Consider the following 23,341-nt stretch of genomic DNA (forward strand, 5'->3'; position numbering starts at 1 on the left):
AAACTCGAGACACTTTCTATGCTATTGTCTTGTATTTAAACAAGATTTTATAGACTTCTCAAGTCGTCGTATTTGCATCTACACCTCTTTCTCAACCGAAAAACCAGGAATTAGATATACGTATACTTTTGCGCTCAAAAGAGCGTAAGATAGCTGAACAAATGCATCTCAATTGAATCATCATAGAAATCAATGGCGGGGCAGGAGGACAGACCCGAGAGTCAAGGGTTGTTTGCGGCTGTGAGCATTGATACAAAGCAGAAAGTTGAAAAGCAGTATTTTGAAGAAGAATGTCCAGAAACCGGTAAGAAACTCCTTTAAGTAATAATACTTTATTAGATATTCGCAACATCTTTCTGACTTTTCACGAAGTGTCCGAGGTAAAACTCCGCGTCCGCTTATCTGGACATCTTTTAGGTTTTTGAAAAAAATGTCGAAAGCAAAATTTTATTTTTTCAAATAGAGCTCTCTGTTTATGTTACTGACCACGATTTGTACATATAAACTTTACTAACAAAAAAAAAAGAAGAAAAATCCTTAGGTTGGACTCCTAAGGCTGAAATTCATTATAACCTCAGAATGTTTTTGAGATACCTTCACAAATATTAAAAAACCTCCACCTGTGTAATAATATGTATAATAATTGCCACAGTGTGTACGTACATTGCAGCTCCAAGAATAGGCACCCGCCATCTTCAAATACTCCTCTACTTTCTAGTGGGCTTTATCGGGTTCGGCTTCAGAGTCGTGCTCTCTGTGGGTATCGTTGCCATGATGGATCCTAAGACCAACAACAACCCGGCCATACTTGTAAGTGCTTAAATTCCCATTACCTCTGTGACTTAAAACATCTTCCAGACTTACCCAGAATGGACCGATAAAAACGTGATTCTATCTGCCTTCTTTTGGGGCTACATAATTCCTCAAGTCTTTGCCGGTTGGGCGGCTAGCAGATTTGGTGCTAAATGGTTCCTTGTGATCACCTTCACTATAAACTCAATTGTAGGCAAGTTCATTTATTAACCAAAGGGTTTTGCCATTTGTCTCTGTGACGAATTTCAGGCTTCTTCATCCCTTTCACTGCTAGACTTTTGGGATCCAAAGGAGTGATGTTAAGTAGGGCCATCCAAGGTTTTTGCCAAGGCTTCATTTTTCCTTCTCTTACCCACTTGCTGAGTCAATGGGTTCCTTCAGAGGAAAGATCAATTCTAGGGACTATCGTCTATGCTTGTATGTCCAGTTTGGAATATCTGTAAAACTAGTATACCATAGTATTGCTTAGCTGGCCCCTGTGGAACAATCTTAGCAATGTTCATAACAGGAATGATTTCCGCTAGTTGGTACGGATGGCCAATGGCATTCTACCTCTATGGGGTTTTGGGGATCTGTTGGTGCGTAGCCATGGTATGTCTGGGATATGACAGTCCAGCTCTACATCCTTCTATATCTACGGCTGAGAGATTATATATTGAGAAAAGTTTAGGACATACTAATAAAAAGACGGTAAGCAGTGATCATGTGGTATAAATTGCTCACGGAAATAGCAGGCACACCTAAATGATTCATCAATTTTTCAAGCTCGTATTTTTGAAGATACTTAACAAAATTTTGTGAATCTAAAAGCTTTTAAAAGTATTAATTTTAGCACCTAAAATGAAAGGTACTAAATGCAAACTTTACGGTACCTACGTTTTATTTCACCCTACACACCATTAAATATGTTTCTTGTAAGAAAGGTCGATATCGATCCTGATTCTTGGATAAATGATATTTTAGAATCTTTTTTGTTTATTAAAGTAATTTCAAAGGTAGAAGAGGTAAGAAATCTTAAAATTAGTAAGTTTAGCTGTCCATATTTTCCGTGCAAAAGTTAGTAAACATAGCAATGTTTTTGCAGAAATATCCAACACCATGGAAGGCAATTTTCTCTTCAGGGCCTGTATGGGCCTTGTTTATCACTCAGACTGGAAATAACTATTGCTTTTGGACTCTGTTGACTCAAATACCTTCGTATATGAACTATGTGATGAATTTTAATATTAAAGAAGTAAGCTTCTACCGCCAATCTTTTTCACTAGATGATAAATTTTTGTAATATCCAGAACAGTGTTCTGTCAGCTCTTCCGTACCTAACTCTATGGATTTTGAGCTTTGGCGTGGGCTTTGCTTCCGACTTCATCATCAACAGGGGATTTCTCACTAGGACAACATCCAGGAAAATTTTTAATTCTTTAGGTAATTCTCACAATTTTGTCGCATCTTTAACACTGCACTCTTCAATTTCAGGTCTGTTTATCCCAGCAGTAGCCTTGGTCCTGTTGGGATACACAGGAGCTGACCAAGCGACTCAAGCAGTGGCGCTTCTGATAATAGCAGTAGGGTCCAATGCTTTCCACTATTCCGGTTTCAGCGTAAACCACATTGATCTCTCTCCCAATCACGCAGGTACCGTCATGGGGCTTTGTAATGGGTTCTCGCAGATCACTGGAGTTGTGGCTCCTCTTGTTGTGCAATTTTTCGTCACGAACGAGGTAAGTGCCAAATATTCACCAGATATTTTATATCTGACATTTGAATGATATTTTTCAAGACTGATCCATCCCAATGGAGGATCATTTTCTTCATAACGGCAGCGTTCAACATATTAACAGCTACTGCGTTTGACATCTTCGGATCCGGGAAGGTGCAGCCGTGGAACGAGCCTGAAGTGAAGAATTAGTAAAAATCAGATCTTGGGTTACTTAGAGTGATAAATAGCCATTCTTTGTCGTCGTGTTCAATAATAATTATAGCATACGTAATAATGCCCCATTTCAGCGAAAAAAAGGAACCATCTGCCCTAACCCATATTTCATTCAATTGGTACGGGTGCCATTAAAGTATTGCGTTTTCTCACACCACCTGTTGTTTGGCATATACGGGGAACCCGTAAGTTTCTAATAAAAGTGCGCCAAGCACGCGTCTGCACTCTTTTGTCTGGGTGTCTGTTTGCGAGATACCGAATTTTTTAATTCAATAGGGTGGCATCAAATTACAATTCGCCGTATGAGACAAGCCGTTGTTTGACCTACTTGTGATTCAATTTTGACCTAATTTTGCTTTTGAGCTGAATGAAGGCGTTGATAATGCGTTGAACTGTTCTAGTCATACTTAATAATCCGATGTATCGATATTACAATTTATTTCATTTGCGGCCCTTATGCTTCCAGCAAGATTTATAAATGTTCGATGTCGCTTGAACCGCAGGACGGTCCACGAATTGCGGACGCCCATGTCCCATAATTTAAATTTAGGTATATTCTAACCAGCATTAGTTCCAACGTAATGTATTCTTGAAGGTCAATTCACTGCTGGCCTTCACTGCCATACTGCTGATCCTCTACATAAATATTTTATGTCGATAAATTCAGAAATTAAAGCCGTTTTAACAAATTTATGAGACTTCTTCCCGCTTGTACGTTTATCCCATTTAAAATATTCAGATGCAGTTTTAAGTTATTTCGCTAATACGTCTATTTTCCTATGAAGGGACAAAGGTTGAACTTCTCTTGGGTGCTAATGAACTAATTTGAGTAATTAGCTATGCGGCAAATCACCCATTTATATAGCAGCGCGTTCGTTTGACCATTTATTGTCCATTTAGCTGGACGTCTTGTGTTCCGAAGACAAAGGACACAGTGTACCAGGAATTCTTTAGCTGCAATTATTGACACTACCAGTAATTTGAAAGATGGTAGAGTCAAAAATAATGAAGGACATTAATCTTATCGTGGACCAGCATCACCTGAAATTGGAAGAAAATCTGAAAAGCAATCAAAAGCTAAATTATGTGGTGCGAGAAAGGCTGGATGGGAGATTACAACACGTCAACTCATGATAATGCGACAAAGGCAGTGTGTAAAAATTCCAGATTTTTGTACAGAAAAAGACAATAACTTCGTTGGGTTTTACTGAATACAAACAACATGACATCAGCAAAATAGGAAATACTTAATGATGCAGGAAACGTATGCACGCATTATCGAAACATCAGCAAAATAACCCCTAAATCTAAAATAATACCGAACTTGGGGCTGTGAATAGGTATACGTGAGAAACCAGGGAATGCCCATTCTCAACGGCAATTATCAACACGAATTTAAAAATTGCCTCGAATTCTCAACTTTCAATTAATATCTCATCAGTTTTTAGGTCACATGAGGGACCTATTATTGTACCATAATAATTATAATCTGTATTTTTTCATGCACTCATATGAAGGGGAAGATAAGGATGTTTGTGGTATATTCCGGATATTCACAACGGCACTTCCACCCTCGTGAAATCTCTGAAAGAGACATTTGATACGCGCCTTATTTCCTACCTCTCCTGTAGTTTTGGGATCAAATATTTGCCCTTCAATTAAACCTTTCTAAAACGCTCTACTTTTGAAGGTCCTTTAAGCAAACAATGGTAGTCATCTAGGAAAATAGTCTTAGACTTTACAATGTTATTCTGTAATGCCCGAAAATAAGGCCGGTGCTGGTACCAGAACTTATAATTTTTGTTACACAACTAATCGGATTTCTTCAAAGGCAATTTTCAGGTAAAGCTCCATTAAACTGCTTGACCGTGGCCGGAGCTCTTTACCTAATTTTATTCAAAAACATCGGCAAACATGTATAATGCCGCAAATAAGGGTGCGGATATAAGGTTTCAAAGGGGTGCCTTTTGGACCATACCACTATTGGCACGTTTTGCGTAAGGGTTGGAATAATCATTTGGAAACGTTCACGGTCTAGAGGGTTTACATAATACTTTGGCACATGGGCACTCGCCCAACAAATCAACCGGAAAATATTCCTCGAGTATTTTTGTGGTTGTCTTTACGTCCTTCCCCGAAAAAGCTGAGTAGAAACTTAACCCCTTTACATTTTTCAGGTATACGTTTAATGGATCAACTTCTTAACACCCCGGTGTTCCAATTTTCGGACCATAATTTAACTAGTTCACTGGGTAATAAAAACTGTAGCTCATCACTCTCACACAGAAAGTCTGTAGGGGTGCCCCACCACCCATCGACAAAGTTTTATAATTTAAAAAAAACCTCCTGTCTTTGATACTGCATGAACAATAGGTCTTGTATACTTAGCGGTCTCTGCTAATGATGCAAAGGGGCTTTAAATTATTTTTAGCATACTGGGGGTCCAATTTTTTGACTGCTTTATTAAGAACTGAATATAGACTGACAGAATAATTGGCTTCGTTATAGGGTCCTTTGCGAAGAAGATGACATTGTAGTGTGGTAAGCGTTATTTATATTCAATACCTTAAGGTAAATATAGGTTTTTAAATTTTTAAAAGAAATTGACCCGTGCAGTTGGCACCTCAGCGTGAAGAAAGCCGATCATGCTAATTATTTTTTTACGATTTCGTTCCTAATACACCCGACTCCGTAACGAACGACGTAACTAATAGCTGCTAATGAATACATGCGAGTGTTATTAACCCCATGAACTGACTTTTGAGGATAGAGAGTACCTCCTCTTCAGCAGTTCTCAAGAGTAAATGCACCGAAAGGCGTCGGAACATTGCAGTGAAAGTGGACGGAGCTCCCAGCAATTTGGTACCACTGGTTCCGAACCCGTCTTATTGATTTACAACTGGGCGCTTATTATGCAGTAAAGCACCGCTTATGCTTTGAACTGCTTCTAGAGGCGTGTTATTAAACACTGAACGATATTTTAATATGTCTTCTGTAGAGCAGATGGATGGGCTAAAGTGTGTCAGGGGGAGGCGTTGATGTGCAAATTAAGGCATGTTATTAAGAGCTGTTACTTTGTCATGGGAGTGAAATAGATAGTATCATTCGGCTCTAAATTTCGACCATTTCAAGTCGATTTTTCATGAGCAATTTCACGAGCTATCTAGCAGCTGACGAAACTAACTTCCAGCAAATCCACGTCCGCACATACACTAAAACTCGAGCAGACAGAAGCAGATTATCTATGGATTGGCGTGTTTCTTCATTTCCTTCGAACGTTGTTCGTTGTGCATGTGCCTTTTGAAGATGTACCGCGAACTGCGTCCCCATTCTAGTTAAACGGGAATAAACTCTTCGGGGAAATAAAAGTTTCTATTTCCGACCATCTTCCATAAATAAACAGCCGACAATGTCTCGACTTTAATTGCCTGAAGATGTATCAGAAAACAGGTAACCGATTCCTGGCAATGAAACTGAACGCGAAACGAACCCGAAGACTTCAAATAAGCAGTTTAATAAACCAAAATGAGTTTTTATAGAGGACCACGGTACCGTGTATGGGACCAGAAACTGGAACGTGGCATCGAGAAATAATTATTATAGACCGTTATCTGGAATCTTAATAGGCAATTTGACACCTACAAATATAAATCCATTATCGACCGAAGGGTTGCGAGGCGCAAATAATGAGTTCATTTTGAAGTAAAACAAATTTGGTTGTCCTTTTTTTCACTGAACACGATTTCTCAACTATCGATAACCATCAGGCTTGAATAAGAACAAAACGATCCTGCGTGTCAATTAAGAGAGCCCCGAACTTTGAAATGCGATCTTCTTGTATAATGAGGAAACACGAATTTTAACTTATTTCTAATTCAATTTATTTCTCTTCTGGTTTTGAGTTTTAATGGAGCTCCACACTCCGTAGACCAGCAGACATAAATTCGGCGCAATACTGGGGCACAAGCAAATGAACACACCCGCCAACCGCGTGATTTAGTGACCGACCAACTGATTATCTTGGCCAACCAACGCCTCCAACCCTGCAGGCGCCGCCAATTGTTTAAAACAAACATCACTGTTGTTACTCGTTATTTTAATAACTCGTTCAGGTCCAGTCGACTGCCGCCGGCCACCGGTCGCACAAAACCCGATTTATCTGCTTAAAGTTTCATTTATATATTAAGCGTTTGATTCTGATATGATTTTTTCTACCAGCTACACTGAAAGAACAGGACACAGGCCCCGACACCACATCAAATATAGCGGTTTTCTAAATTTTTGTTTGATCTCATAGATTCCGAGATTAGTTGACATTGGACCCCGTTCGGCAGCCAGAGGCCGACTCAAAGAGAAATAGCTCAATGTACGAAATGAAAGTGACTTGGCCACAAAGGCTTTTCCGCAATAAAGGAGCACTTTTCTCCATCTTTGAAGTTGGCGAAGTAAGTCGCTCTCATGTTATATCGAGAATACCCTTGTTTCGCTGAAGAGAGTCGTGATAGCAATGACATAGATTATGATATGGATGCGAGATTGTCGGGTATGATTAATCCCATAGTAGAATGGAGGATTGATTGTTCGCGAAGGACCGTTTAGGTCTGTAACTTTTTGCGTTTATGCAGAAGTTTAGGGAGAATAGAACTGTCCAAGCAAATCTGCTTTGCAATTGTCCCGTTGATTGCGATTAATTGCGCGCCACTGCGTAAATGTAATAGTTATGAATTTAAATCAACCCTACAGTTATGGACAAAAGCATGGAATATTTTAAATCCATCACAGTTTTATGCGAAAGTAATTTTTTATTAAAAAATAAGCAAATTGTGCAAAAACCCAAGGATATATTTAATGATATTATAAACAAAAATAAATAAGTCAATTTCTACTTATATATAAAAAAAAAACGATATACTTTGTGACACATCCTTTCGAGTCGATATCAACCTGACATCGACGATGCATAGAATCGATTAAGCTTTCCCAAATCGAAATAGGAATCTTCACCCGTTCTTCCTGCGGGGCTTCCCGCACCTCATCCCGATTGGCCACGCGCCTGTCTCGAATTTTTTGTTTTAAGTTTTCTCGAAGATGCTCAATGGGGGTGAAATCCAGCGAGTGAGGCGGTCACTCTAACGCGGGGATGTTATTAACATTCGGCCAATTTTTTACTAATCTGGATGAATGCTTAGGGTCGTTGCGCTGCTGGAAACGCCGACATAGAGGCATACCTTCGTCGCCAAATGGTTGCACGTGGTCTTCAAGGATGGCTTTGTAGTAAAACCGAGTCCGAATTCCCTCAATTTTGACCAATGGTCGGATTGAGAAACACATCCCTGCGCCATTATGCTGCCACCGCCATATTTCACGGTTAGTTTTTGATAGTGAACATTGTTATCGTAGTGCCGACATCTGGAAATATTTCTCCACACGGGGACATTCCAATATTTGAGGAATACTGTTATCTGTCCTTGTGTGGCCGTAAGAGATTTTTTTAACGCTTTTCGACGTCAATACTTTAGGACGCACATGATATATTCCGTCATTCATTTTAAAATCGTTAAAAAGCCCATCAGAATATTTTCAAATTTCCCTTGAGGTCCGACCTCGCATCGCGTCGCATCGGCTGAGTCGCACTCAGGACTGGAACTTTTCTTTCCGTGTAGCTGCTCAGGGGGAAATGGAATAGCCTCAAATATGTGATTAATTGCAGAAGAAGCAAAAATTAATACGCGCTGCTCTCGTGATTAAGAAATAAAGCCACTCTTTGTTTTTATTTGGGCAGTATTGGTTTTCGTGAGCTTTTACAGATTTCGATCGGCCGTTATTTGCTCTGCGTAATTTATTGCCCCTGTTCTGCTGGGTTTTGCGCCCCCAGCATTGTCTTAATTACAAGAGGATTTAGACCCCGTCACATGCATCTTTCAGCCCCAAAACTACTTTAAAGCATCATCACTTAGGCATCCTCAGACTTGTCGCAGGGCTTGCGACCGCTCCCTTTTTCACACCACGGCAAAATTAGCACCCTAATTGAACCATGCGAAAGGAGCCCATTACAAATAGATGGGTATAATCTTTTCGTCATTAGTCAACCAAAGTTTTTGGTTTTATCGGATTATTTAACACCAACTAGTGATCTAATTCGTTCCAATTTACACTGGGCCTCTAGTTACGGTCGAAGTAGCTTATTAGGGAGCGGTAACACAGAAATTTGCGCTAAAGTTTAGGGTTCAAAGCGCACGGCTTGAAGATGGCCAAATTATGGGTTGGAACCCTCGTTAACTGGGCGCCTTGTCTAGTTAGGTTCGCTGATTTATTGGCGCGAACAGAAACTACCAATTGAACACTCTCGAGCGGATCTTGAGCCTTTCTGACCTCGTGTGGAACGGCAGATATTTGGCGCAAATAATAAGTTGCGTGAAACTAGAAGATAAATAACAAGTGGTCAATCGAAAAGTAATAAATAACTTTAATAAGTTTAAAGCGGAACGGTCAATTGAAAAAATCTCCATAAACTTCCAAGTGACGAGGTGCCCTGGAGGTGCCAACAAATAAGAGCGCTCTACAGTGTGGGCGTATGGATTTATTACCCTGGGGAAAGAGGGATTTTACATAGTTTTAGCGAGATTAGGACCAATTTATGCGGTTAACTGCCGAAACGATCATGAATAACTAACTGCGTTCTGGAGAAGTGAAACTTACATCTTGTTGAAAAGGTCGTTCTAAACGAGTGGTCACTCGGTGGAGTCGCACCTTTAGTGGCTGGAGGCGCTTGATCTAGTCCTATACCATGCCAATTATCAGTAGGTGCCTTCCTTCGATCATCGCTCTTTGTGTTCTCATATTTGTTCGATGAGATAGAAAATTTGAATAATGAAGCTTAGAGATTCCGGATTCGGTAGAGGAAGAAGTTTCCAGTTTCTTTGTGTTTCCAGACATCAACATTTGGACTCGATAACAGCTCCTTGAATGATAATGATAATCTTGAAGTTAACCGTTGTGAACCCACAATAACATGAATGTTTCTCCTAAAACTCTTCAAATGTTCTTCTTTAATTTCTATACGTTCACAATTAGCATCTTTTGTTTATTACACATATACAGCGTCACCACAGATATTTCATACACATGCAGATTTGACCTCACTGGCCTTTTTATGTGGGGTTTCTGAAACTAAACGCTTGTATATAAACGAAGACCGTTTTGCGATGTCGATCATGCTGAGAGAACTATTCGAGAATACACTTTAGGTACGCAAACCTTCAAGAATTCAAACAAGGAGGTTTTTAAAAGGACAGCACTTTGTACTGAACTCGATGGAAAGCACACAGAACATATAAATTCATGATTATCCATAGTTCACTATTATGTACGTACATAGTGTTGGCGAATATTAAAGCAACCTTCAAAAATAATAATTTTCAATTATTTATTTCTTTTTTTAACTAATTAATACTCATGCAAACAAATACTTTGATAAGCTATGATTATTTTTACAAAGTTGCTGACCGGTCCGAACACCGCGCAAGCGCAGACATTCAAAGAAATAAAAAAATTAAAATCAGCTGAGAAAATTAAAAATTGGAATATCGGTAGAAAGTAAAGAACTGAGAAAGTTTTATTTTGTGGTTTTTCAAAAATTTCACAAATAATTGTTTTCGAATATTAAAAAAAAAAAAAAATTGCAATTTGACAGTCGCAGATATTCATTTGTTTTTCCAATTTGCGTGCGGTTTCTCATGATTTGTGAAGGGCGACCCGAGGGCAGAGTCAAAATTTACCCAAATTCGTAAGATAATAAATTTGTCACATATTAAAGACTTTATGGGCGACCTTGTATATTATCTTTTTTATGTAAGCGAAGCTTAAAAGTTGCATTAATCGGAAGGCACGAATTAACTTGTCTATGCAATCAAGCACTTGTGTCAAATACCAGTAAACCCGTGTAAAAATCTTGCTCTCAGAGTAAATGTTACCGTAGAAATAATATCAAATCAAGTCGAGCGTGTATTTTCTACTGTAAATACGTAGTTTGATTTTCAAGTCAAATCGAGTCAAAAATGTCTTTAAAAATTTTTAAATCCTTGGTCGACACGCATTCCCATGAGTTCCAACGCAGAAACTCAAGCTGACCTCATTTCCGCATTGAGCGATTTCAACCCTGTTTTGCGTACCTCGGCACCACCTCGGTGCCCCTGGGAAAATAACTGCCCTCTCTTTGCTGACATGTAAGAGACCAATTACGGACATATTGAACTAATAACAACTCACATGTATTTTGCGCCTCCTCACACATAAAAATGAGAACTTCCCCATTATGCGAGCAAAACGGGCGTGTTACTGGCCATGGTCAGTTGGCTACAACTTCCAGATTTGGGTTTTAAATTAAAGCCAATTGTGTTCGAAAGTTGATTGTAGTTCACTTTTATGCGAATATTTTGAACGGGATTCAACCGTGCCAGTCATCTAAAACGATTTCATGCACGAAGATCACGAGTCCAATATTATGGAGGATTAAAAGGCTGTAAAATCACTGAAATTTTACGACTTTCCATGCTAATCAACGATATGTTTGCACTTTGTTAATTTAATCCGATTTAACAATTCTATGTCCGCCATAGAATGGCTGAATTTATTGGTTGTATTATTGTAACACTGTCGGCATCTCTTCTTGTACTCCAGGGAGCAAGATTAACGAAGTGGCTCTAACAAATCAAAAATTTTATGGTCACATCCCTAATTTCAGTTTTCCGATTCAAATTACCCAGACGAGATGCTTATCTGCGGCTTTTAGGCCACTCGTCAACAAAAAATCACTACACGGCGATTCCATGCATAATAATATAATCCTCTTTACACGAGGTATTAAAATTAAGGCAATTTACAAGAATTACCTTAGTAATGGGCACTTAGGGGTAGCTACATTGCAGCTCAAGTGGCCGGAAATAATTTTTGATGCAACTTTTTTCCCAAAAAGCCTCCTAATGAGTCATAAATATAGTGAATTAAGTGGTAGATCTAAAGGTTATGTATGAGGAAAAGTCAAAGGGACCGAACGCTTCGGCTTCCTTTTACACCTGGTTAAGCACTAAACCGACTACTGTGAAACGAATACGATGATAATGTGCAAAAGAAATGCAGACTCATTTGGGAATATAATTATCAATAATAAGATTGTGATTTGTATGTGTCATTGCCAATACAATATACATATCTCATAACCTTATTACAGACGTGTGGGAATTAAGCTTTAAAAATTGGTCTCAACAAAGGCCTTTATTCCGATGATGAGGATAAAATATGGTCTTGTCTCGTGGTCATCCATAACACTTCTTGTATTATTAAGCTGTTTTGTAGCTGTATAAATTCTTATGATACTGTATCAAAACACGTATGAAATTGCAAGTGAGAGGAATAATTATTATCTTGATCAAATGGGTAGTCTCACGCAGATGATTCGATCTGCGGTTGTGGTCGGGTTTAGTTGCATAATAATTGATGCTTATAGTACCACCACAGGTACTATGAATTAGTCCCAGATAGTGGGCAAAATTGACGCCGCAGTTTTCATTGATCCTGGTTATTCTGTCATTAAGGCCGTAAATGTCTCGGAATTGGGGTGGGGCGTTTACGTTTGCGGTATTTCTACGATTTTGTCATCAAAAGGGGATTACGCAACTCCGGGAAGCTTTGGAGCAGGTATAATATCTGCTCATTTTTTTTTTATTTCACTTCTTATTTTTCTTCTATTGCGAGAAGACTGATTTAGCCTTGTGAACGACTTTCAAAATTGCCTTTTCCGGAACTAAAATTGAACAAATCAGCCCGAGGTAGGGAGTAATAATTGATATTTCTCTCTAGGCAGTGTAGTAAGATTTGTTTGCAGGACTCTTCACGTTCGCCATCTTCAGGAAATAAATTACTTCCTGAAAACCTTACTTGTAAGGTCGCCCAATGGGACAAACTGCAGCCACATATCGTTTCTACGGAAATATCGCAATTTTCGGGTTGATTCGATGGCATATTTGATACGGGAGAAACGCAAATCTTTCCAGTTTCTCTGTGCTCTACCGACAGAAGCAGGAATTAAAAAAATACGAAAATGCGATTTAATGCCTTTATGATAGTTCGAAATGCACATTTGAAATGGCCCGAAAACGTATCTAAATGCCGGACAAGTCGATTTTGAGAAAATTCAGGAACCAACAACCTCTCAAGATAAACGTCCAGTTTATGTTACATGGACACACACGTCTGCCACCGCAGTGCCTTTAAAAAATAAATAATGGACTTCCATTTTGTGCGTTCACACCTCATTTTATTATTTAAAATCAGCACTTTCTGTAATGAACTCGTAATTTAAGTTCGTTAACATATTATACCGAGATCAGGTGTGCATGTTTTAAAAGGTCAAAAGAAAATGCTCTTAATTAAAGTTTTACCTCGATAATTGCAACAAGTGAAACGATAAATCAGTTTCGAAGATTTCAAAACACCAAAGCATGCCCAAATCAATTAGGGTTGCCACACAGGCACCTGATAAAAATCCGCAAAAACACAAAAATCATATTTAGAACCCATTAGACCGTGTTCAAAGTGTCACAGCCAAACAATAAGATCAAGATCCCTTCCCTAGACGCCTTAAAATCGATTTTGGAGGTGGTAATTGTCTGGTTAGCAGATAAGATATTCCCAAAACAACACCTTTGGTAACCAAGCCACCATCTTAATTAATAGAGCCCACAATAGTGAGATACGGCGCCATATGAAGATATCACCTTGTCAAAAACAGTGATAACGAAAAGACCACGATTTCACACTATCAATGGCAAACCGTAATTTAAGTGTGAAGTTAATGGAAGGTAAAGATTAGGATTGTCCAAATACTTAAAAAGTCTTTAAAGCAATCGTAAAACCTTTGCAAGATAAACTTTGAAGTATGATCAGGTGAGTTGATTCTAAGCCCAATTAAGATAATTGCTAAGATTACCTAAAGGGTTGGGAAATCTTACCAAAAACCGTTTTCTAGACATTCGACCACTTTTTTGTTAATTGCCCCTCGTAGTGCAAGTATTTATAGACCCCCAATTAAATATTTCCTTCTTTGTAGTTAAATGAAATGACAAGCCAGTATTAGAGCTGCCGCAAGGGGTAGGTGTTAAGGAATAGTTATAATTAAATTTTAACACATCGGGTGTAAAAATTAGAGGTTGGAAAGCTGCCCAATGTTTAATTATCTAGGCGAAAGCCGCCTTAATAATTGAAAATATCCATAGGGATATGAAACACGACGATTGTCACCTATTTTCTCGCCATCAACCTGGGCAGATAGAGACATCAGAGAAATTATCGTGACACGCACAAAGGACATTTTTCAGCCTAATTTGCAATGGTCAGGCGTCATTTATATAATATAGCCACATTAAAGTTCTATAAAGGTTAAGAGAAAATGGGATGTTTCTAGAGAATGCAGAACACACACGTTGAGGGAAAAGAAGCCTTGTTTCGATATTAGATCGATGTACATATAAAAAATTTTCATATGCGATTATTAACTCTCCTCACCCTTAACCTCTATCCGGACCAAACTCCTGGCAAAAGAAATTCATTAAAATAACACCATCACCTCGTACCCATCAAACGATTTGAAAATGTATCGCAAATTTGAGGTTTTTTACTAATATTTTTGGCAAGGTCTCGCTTGCCCCATGACAAATGGAATTTTTAGAATATTTCTGAAAGTCGAAGATGGGCGGCCACTGCCACAGATTAATCCGACGTGTCGCTCAGTGATACGCTTAAGAGACTTTAAAAATTACGAAAAGAAAAAATTACCTTCAACTGCCAGAAAAAGGCGCTCAAAACATCATGTGGGAGGCCGTTTTGATGGATAGAAACGATGATTGGACCACCTGAGAAGAAGAGAAATGGAAGAATTAATTGAAAATTGTTTTAGAACTTAGAGGTTGAATTAGTAGACCGAGAGAGGCGGAGGGCAGAAAGGAACTATCCAAGCAGCTCCTGCACAACTCTGTTGTCTAACATAATACCTCTATGCTATGCTCCAGTCGCCACAGAAAGGAGTTCCTAGATTTCCACTTCTAAAATTCTTCTTCGAGACCAAGCCGGGGCCCCAGAACTAATGTCCTTTTTGCTTCTGGACGTTCAACGTCAAAGCGTGGCTGCCTTCTAAAGTGTAAAACTGGTACGGGAATCTGAAAGCATAATTTAAAGCTTTTTGCTGCATACACCAATCACAAACTTTTTCAAGAAAAATGTTAAACGTCTCTGCGTTTTTGAGAGTATAAAGTTATGCTTTTTCCATTGTTCACCAATGCCGTTTGTCGCGTCACATTGCCCGTGCGCCCAGTGGTACTGAGCTTCCCCCATTGTACATCTTCTCTAAAATCTCCGATTACACGTGACTGCAAAGAATTATCATTGTTATTGAAGAAGAAAACTTCCGTATTTTGAGTTTCGAGCCCTTGATGACCACGAAATGCTACATTTCTGCGAATTTTATGTTCCCAAAGTAGCCGCGGAATTCCTCAAAGAACTTAAAAACGTCATAATATACATGAACTTTCACAAGAAAAAAAAATGAAAAGATACATTTATCTACCACTTCTGACGGATTTATGCGAGAATTTTGGTCCTGGAAGTATCGTAACACGTCGTAAAGATTTCATCGGCAACTTCGCTATGCTGCACACCATATGAACAATGTCAGCCTAGCCCGCAAAACCTAATTAAACGTAAATATAGCAAAAGAAATGCTGAACTCATCGAAGGCAGATAGGAGTAATTGAGACCCTTTTTTAAGTACAGCCTGAATTGGATATGAAAGCATTTTTAATTGATTAACTGAAATCGGCCTCGATATGCCACTAAAGAATAATTAACATTGAAAAAAAGCGCAATTTTGAAAATGCAGGTATCATAAGTTTGGATTACGCTAATTTAGAGTCTCTAAAGCATCCAAATCATGAATCCAAAAAGAGGCAGTTTCCCAGCTCCAAAACCAGTTATACGTAATCAAAATCCATTTGAAACTTTTAATTATCTGCCGAGCCGGAATGGGTATCAGGAACTGTTATCTCAGAGTTAATGCAAAAGGCATCAGCATACGTAATCTCTGTATTGAAAGGAGAAGGTGAATTTATTTGAAGCCACGAGGCATTATTAAGTTGAAAAATACACCTAATTTAATACGCAAGTGTGACCGCCATTATCGGGAAGTATAATGATCATTAAAAGCGTATGTATAACGACGGACATCAGAATGATGTCCAAAAGATGAATTAAATATCTCCGTAGGTATGTCTTTTCATTATTCGTCACCGCCCGACGAGGAACATTGGCAGGATTCATGGAAATTTGCACTTATTTAAAATTCTTTAAACCTGAACTCTCCTTAGAAGTAATCCCGTATAACAATTTTATTAGCAGAACATGAACACAGCAGGTAGATGCATTATTCATGGGAACAATAAATAGGGTTTTAAATGGTGACAAACCATGAAATATATCAAATACGTATTTCATTTAAAAGGTAATGGATAAATAATGGATAAGAGGCACAGTACGGTTTAAAATTTTTTTTAAACGCTCTCCGTAGAATATAAAATGCTGTCTATATAACATAGACAGCTGCAGTCACAACTCAATTGCCTATATTGCGATAGAGTCATCATCGTTTCAAATCTGAGTCACGAGGGATCCGAAAGAAACACAAGGAACTGTTTCTGCATCAATATTGTTAGAAAAAATTCTATTTCTGTACTTTGTAAGGCATATGTAATACAAACACATTAAATTTCACATTACCACATTTCCACTTAACATTCAACTTTTACAGTAAGCCGTCCGAAGGGGAGCCAATTTTCTTGACAATTCAATCTGACCAGAACAAGAATGATTTCTTCAATGGTATTTAAACTCAATAAACGTAAAATCTCACGTAGTTTATCGCCAAACTTAACTTTAAATAATCTTAATTATGGCATTCGAAAATATTTAAAATCGACATGCGCGGACTCCCCTAAACTTGAATCCTCCGTAACATCTTTGTTTTTTAGAATTTTCAGTCGTAAAATAATTGGACTACTGTCAGTTCAAAAAAGAGAATTCGCTGTTTTTGGATGCACTTTAAGCTGATATAAATTTATGTCATATGATGCAAATGCTACAAGTTCCGAGATCGACATACCCATTAATATGAAAGATGGAAACTCGTTCTGAATCCTTGAAGGAAGTGAAAGTTCTGAGTTTTGGAATATTTTGAAAAATTTTGAAAGCGCCTCGTCAAAGTAGGTATGTAATTAACATGATTTAAGTTAGTTCGGTAATACTCAAGAGAAACCAAGGCTCAAGCATCTTTTTACCGGCAGATTCCAGCAGAAATTAAAAAAAAACGGGAACAATGAAAAGGAAATTCTTTAAAGTTGCGCGATGGTTTTTTGAAAGAGAACTCATAACTCAAATTCTTTCGCTATTTAATAGTTTAAGCACTGAATTAAGCATATTTACAGCCTCTTTATGTGTCGTATATATCATGTACATAAATCAGACCAACCAACATCATACTATACATACAGGGTGTGCCTTAGGGAGTTGACACAATCCGTTTATGGAAAATTGCAAGTCAATACATATTTTTAAATTGGTGTTTTTGTTGTATTTTTATTAAAGAAACTTGCCAGTGCAAAAGAATAAAAGAATCAATCAAAATAAACATTAAGCAAGTTGGTCGTGTAAAGGAGCGTTGATGTATCGGTTACCTAGACGGTGGACAGCAGTTTATAGTTTATTCAATTTACTCAAAAAATATTAATTTCTTAATTCTATTAACAAAAAAAGACTTTTTTGAATTTAAACATTCTAAGTTTCGATAATTTTCTTCAAAAATTTTTTCAAACATATTTTTAATTACTTAATGTTTGCAAAAAATTGTTAATTTTCCAGCAATTTAAAATTTATTTCATTAATTTATGCAAAATAATTTCGTAGATAATTGAGTTTTAGTAAAGTTCTGCGGCATCGAAAAGGTAGTAAAAATCAAAATAAATTCCAAAGGGCTGAGAATCGGTACTATATTGCATTATGACACTTACGTATGTTTTCAACAAAAAATCGATTTTCATTACAGACACTGCCATGTTCCACTTAGAAAAATGAAGCAATGAGCAGTTTCTGGTTTAACCGGAAGTCACATCAGGTTGAAGATGTTTCTACACCGACAGGTTTTTCCCCCGAAATAAAAAACACAAATTTCAAAAATACATTGAACTTCTAATTTTCCATGTAGGGATTGTGTCTGCTCCCAAAAGGAGAACCCTGTATATGTACGTATACGGATAACTAAAGACAACACATAGCAAGTTTTAACGTTTAAAATCTTAAGCTGCAAATGCACCTTGAATGTTGCAACGTAATAAGATAATTGCTCAGCAAAGGTGCATAATCTGAAACCTTTACTTAAAGCCATTAAAGATCTCTAATTAAACATGGAGAGTCTCGTTTTGGCTTATTTTTGTCCATTAGACGGAGGTAGGTTGAGGTTACTTTACTCCAAGGCCCTTACGCCGATGTTTAAAAGTTTAATATTCTATCAAATAAAAGATTGGTATTAGGATCGGATATTGTGAGTTAATACGTTAATTGCTTTTTGTACCCGTTAAGGAGTTTTCTAAATGAACATCTTTAGGTTTGCCCCGTTTTTTTTTTTCGTGGATTTTTTCGAGGGTTTAATTATTCAAAAAAGGAGAAATGCTGCCATTCAATCTGCCACTCTTCGAAAACACCTTTTCGCAACATTTCTTCAGACAATAATCAAAGAACCTGAGCTAAAAAAGACAATGAGGCAAGAAAATTAGACAAATTGCCCCTAATGCCGACGCAGTCCATCACTAGCGGAGCTCCCGAAATCTCCACAACCCTTTTATTTTTAATAGGCATCACTTTGAGCCGATTCCAACAACCTTCGGTTCATTTACCCTTAAAAAAAAGACAAAAACACCCTGTAATTCGCGTGTCGGGAACACGCGCAAGGTTTTCGAAAACGGGCCCGGTAATGTATAACCATTATGAGAATTTTAATTCCCCTTGCTCTGCTCTAAAATTATGCAAATGGTTTCTAATACGTAATTATATAGAATTAAGGTTGGTTTAGGTGTATGAAATATGAAAGGATATAGGCCGTAATATTAAACCAAAACTAATTTATAGATGGGCCATAAAAATGGAACTGGTTGCCAATACAAGCAGGTAATGGTATTGCGTAGATTAGGTGTTTTAGCATGTAATTTGTTTACCTTTGATACAATTTTAGTCGTTGAATAGCCTTAACAGTGGTACCGTGTGTTCGGCCCTGTGTACCTACTCGATATTTTTAAACTAGCTAAGCAAATATCCACCCACACTTTATGGTAAATATACAGACAGATGTCAAGAAGTTTTTGCGCGATTTGCTGTAGTATACTGGTAGGCACATGGAATTGGGCCTTAACACCGAAGAATCAAATCAATCACAAAATCAAATCGAAAGAGGGAAAGCAGAAATAAAGAGTGTACATAATTTAAAGATCAAGGTAATATATTTTATAGGAACATTTTATTCTTAAAATTATGTCATTATATAATATAAGTATATAAACATTAACGTGGTAGTTTTTGAGATATCCAATTTATATAAACCTTAATTTTTTTATATGCGCCTAGATGTAAAAGTCTCTATTTGAAAAAAAAAATGATAAAGGCTTGTTTGGCAGTTCATCAGGCATCTTTAAATACATATATGATCACTATATATAAAGGATAGAGAACACCCCATTCAAGTAAAATTCAATTAAATACGTCGACGAATATAAACGAAACCCAATACACCATACTGAACACTTCAGAAGACGAATGGTGTATACGAGGAAGAGCAGTATTCTACCGAGAATTGGTGTCCTCATTGGAAACATTATATTTTAAGCAAAACACAGATGCCCTTTCTTTGGTTCAAAGGGTTATTCCATTTGGGACAGATGTAGGAAATGCGACCTTACGACACTATTGGCATCTGTCTATAATATTTGCGAATAAGGGGAGATTTCCGATCCGCAAAGGGCATATGTTTTTGTACCTTTCAACAACGAAAAATCGTCACATCACAGTTTTGGGGTAACTTCGTCAATAAACGATGAAAATTCATGAACCTCGGGTTCTTAACGAAGACTTGTCTGGCAACGATGAGGCATCGTCCGTCCCTTGAGATTGAAAATGAGGCGGTCTAAGAAATTAAACGCAAGAGTCCAACATCCATGCCGGACATTATCAATGTCTCGACCACAGAGATCGTCAGATAGGGTAAGAAACACTTACGAAGAAAAATAAATAAAACTGAAAATTTTGAGAAGAAAATGTAAAGAAATTGACAATCTTGATCTGGAAATGAAATCAATGCAAGAGATTCCAAAATCTTGAAAAGCACCATTAGATAAACGGCGCGATGTCAAGAACCCTCAACGAAGGAAGCCCAAGACCAAATTCAAAGGCCCTCCGATGAGAAGAATTCAAAAAAGTAGCATTTCTTTCCGACATCAATTTTGAGTCTAAAATTCGAACTGTTGAATTCCAACTTACAGGATGTTCACACCAGATAGTAAACGCCAAAAAGTAGATTTCTCTCTCTACCACTCGATAACGCCCTTATTGATCATTTATGGCACAGTTTTCATAACCTGCTCACACAAAATCAATACATAATCCACTCAAGCTGTGCCTTTTAACTTGTCTTGTGTGTTTTGCCAAAAAACCACACCCACACCCTTTTCTTAACCGCACAGCAAACATTCCTTTCAACACTTTGTTAACTCAAGAACCTTCCGAAATGGTACCCGGCGCCACACATCGACGTGGGGTGTCCCAAAGGAGAACCGTCCTTAGGAAATTATATCAAAACGTTGTTTTCGGCCCATTTATTTCTGAAGACTTCAAACTGTGACTACCAAATACCACATACACGTTTTAGTAATATTAAATATACAGTTTATATGGTTCCTGTTGATGGTACCAATTAGTTTTCTCCGTTAAGTGCTTTTTAATATGTTCCCAGGAGGGAAGTTTATGCGTTTTCTTATTGGATGTTCAGTTTCTATGTTTATGTAATGACGTTTGCATATACAGGGGTTTCAATTAGACGGATTCGAAATGGCGTACTGATTGAAAGTAATGTGACCCTGTATGTGCAGTCATTGAAAAAGGAAGAAAGGAGTCATTGAAATGAGGAAGGCTTCGCATATAAATTACGCGAAAAAAATAAATTGGGCAGATGTTTCGTGTGCTACACATTGCCGCCAGTAGAAAGTGGTACTTCGGTACGCACATTCAACGTCTTAGGATTTTTATTATCGTGTTCCACGTATGATTAATTGTATCGGACTTAATGTATTTAGCTCAAATATTCTGCAAGGTGTCACCGAATAACAACATCCAATTATTTAGCTTTTTATTCCGTACCATATATACCCCGTGTAACTGAACAACTGCCGAATCTTCTATCGGTATGTGATATTTTGAATTTCACCCTTTATTTATACAAAGGGTAATATGATACCTAGTGGCATGTGCCAAAGTTTCTCGAAAACACCAGTTGCTCTTGGAAAGTCACACCTTGCGCAGATGGTAGAGTAACTCTTTCAAATATCGCACGACAAACCTCCTTTGTAACTTGAATAACTATGACGTGAATGGAATAATGAACACGAGGTATTACGGAAAATATATGTAAAATAATGCATGTTCAATTTTATGTCAAAGTTCTATCAAGCCTGAATTAACTTCAACCAACCTGAACTTTTTTCCGGTCACGATGAAGATCTTCAAAAGACACCTGGCCTGGTGTTCTGGCGGCTGGGTAGTGTGGGACTCACTCAAGTACATACCCACTAAAAAATTCGAGATGAATGAACCTCCTCCGTATCCGGGGTTGTTCCTGTAAAATGTAACATCAGAGTCGGAGAAGACTGCGAGTACTTACCGTCAACCTCACTCGTCTTCTGCTAGTCGACTTGGCACTCTCCTCATCTGGTATAATTTCATAACATCTATTGTTTCTTTTGGGTCATCTCAGTCCTGTTGTACTCCTTTTCGCCCTTCATATAGTCCAGAAGGTTTTCCTGATGGCTTCTCGCTTCCCCATGCTCTATTTGTCCCCTATCAATTTACGGAGCAACGCCACTCTTCCTCCTCTCACCGACTTTGTTTACGTCTCTCTGGTCACGTGGCATAATGTTACCAATCCTGATCTATGCATCAGTCATAAGTTCTTTACTTTTTCCTCCCGCAATGAAAACTGTTTCTGCACGATTGAGTTTTCCTCCTAAGATTCTTTCCTCTGCGTTGCAACATTCATACCTTTTCGTGTATGGCTGTCTTTGACTGCTTGGTCAGTCAATCGTTTCATCTTGACCTTGACCTTCTATGGCCTTTCCTATTGTGTTCGCCTCAATGGCCGGTTTTTGGGTGTTGCAATAGGTCAATGCCTTGAGAGGCCTGTATCCAGACACTCCCCGGTTTTACTTATTGAACATCAATCCTTCGGCCTTCCGCTTCTGTTGCCTCGTTCTCCCTCCTCCGGGGGTTGGTTAGCCAGATTCGGGCGGGAAGTTATCCAGGGGTCACCACGTGGATGTGCGTATAGGACTTTCACCCCCAAAACTAACGTGAACTATGCCAAACTAACCTAAACTACCTCGAGAATACAACTGAACAGCAATGCTTCTAATCTGAAACAGATCGATTGAAAATTGTGGAGGAGTATTTCTAAATAAACTGTTAGTGAAATCGACACGTCAACGGTAGATTCTGTATGTATTTCTTGAGAGCTTCAGGAGAAGCTTTTCTTGGCCAAGTTTTGGCAAATTCAAAGTAACGTGAGTGAAATCAAACGAATCTGTACATATTATGATGATCCCAAATGGACTTGCTAAGCATCCGATGAGCTTTCAATCAACTTGCGGTATCCGGATAATCCATATAGTTCTCTATCTCTATAGTTCAGGTTAATTAATGCACATTGGGTCTTTAGACACCTCGCAAAACGAAACACAGATCGATTTACGGTAAATTTGGAATTTCTTCACGCCGCTAAGAGGAGCTTCCAACATACCCATCAAAATATGTTGGGAAAATCGAAGCTTTATAGCTCTCGAAGCTGCTGGTTAAATACAAATTACAACCACTTTTTTTAATAGAATATTACCGCACAAACTGCATCATTTAGGTGACTTATCATTTGTGAATCAAAACATAATTCTCGATTTGGATTTATTGCCAGATCAATCAGATACGCTTCTGCAACGATTCAGACTTACCGTGTATAAATTAGCGGGGTATATTCTTTTTCGAAGATGATGATTCAGTAATTGCACGTTTTCTTTGTCGATTTTTATCATGATCCTTGTGGGATCTCTAATCGAGTTTTTTCTAACAATAAGATAAAATTCGCCATGTATTGCAATAACCCTTCGGACATATGTGGTCGATTCGCGACGGTACCGGCAAAAAAGTACCATGGGTTTTTGGCACCTGCTTAGGGGAAACGATTCTCTCGAA

At 38.1% G+C, this 23,341-nt stretch overlaps 1 protein-coding gene and 1 long non-coding RNA gene across 2 annotated transcripts; one reads left to right on the top strand and one right to left on the bottom strand.

The window, feature by feature from the left end:
* The first annotated feature begins 58 nt into the window (after positions 1-58).
* LOC136340631 (putative inorganic phosphate cotransporter) lies at positions 59-3,432 on the top strand. Its single transcript, XM_066284854.1, has 9 exons — positions 59-304; positions 671-810; positions 859-1,006; positions 1,063-1,230; positions 1,283-1,503; positions 1,898-2,047; positions 2,103-2,235; positions 2,287-2,531; positions 2,591-3,432. The coding sequence occupies exons 1-9, from the start codon at positions 193-195 to the stop codon at positions 2,717-2,719; spliced, it is 1,446 nt and encodes a 481-aa protein (XP_066140951.1). The 5' UTR covers positions 59-192; the 3' UTR covers positions 2,720-3,432.
* Positions 3,433-14,864: 11,432 nt separating this feature from the next.
* LOC136340927 (uncharacterized) lies at positions 14,865-22,775 on the bottom strand. Its single transcript, XR_010732403.1, has 3 exons — positions 21,772-22,775; positions 21,576-21,719; positions 14,865-14,955 (listed from the first exon to the last, which is right to left on the bottom strand). It is a non-coding gene; the product is annotated as an uncharacterized lncRNA (long non-coding RNA).
* Between the last annotated feature and the right edge of the window lie 566 nt (positions 22,776-23,341).

The sequence above is a fragment of the Euwallacea fornicatus genome, chromosome 8 (assembly GCF_040115645.1).
Source record: "Euwallacea fornicatus isolate EFF26 chromosome 8, ASM4011564v1, whole genome shotgun sequence".
NCBI lineage: Eukaryota > Metazoa > Arthropoda > Insecta > Coleoptera > Curculionidae > Euwallacea > Euwallacea fornicatus.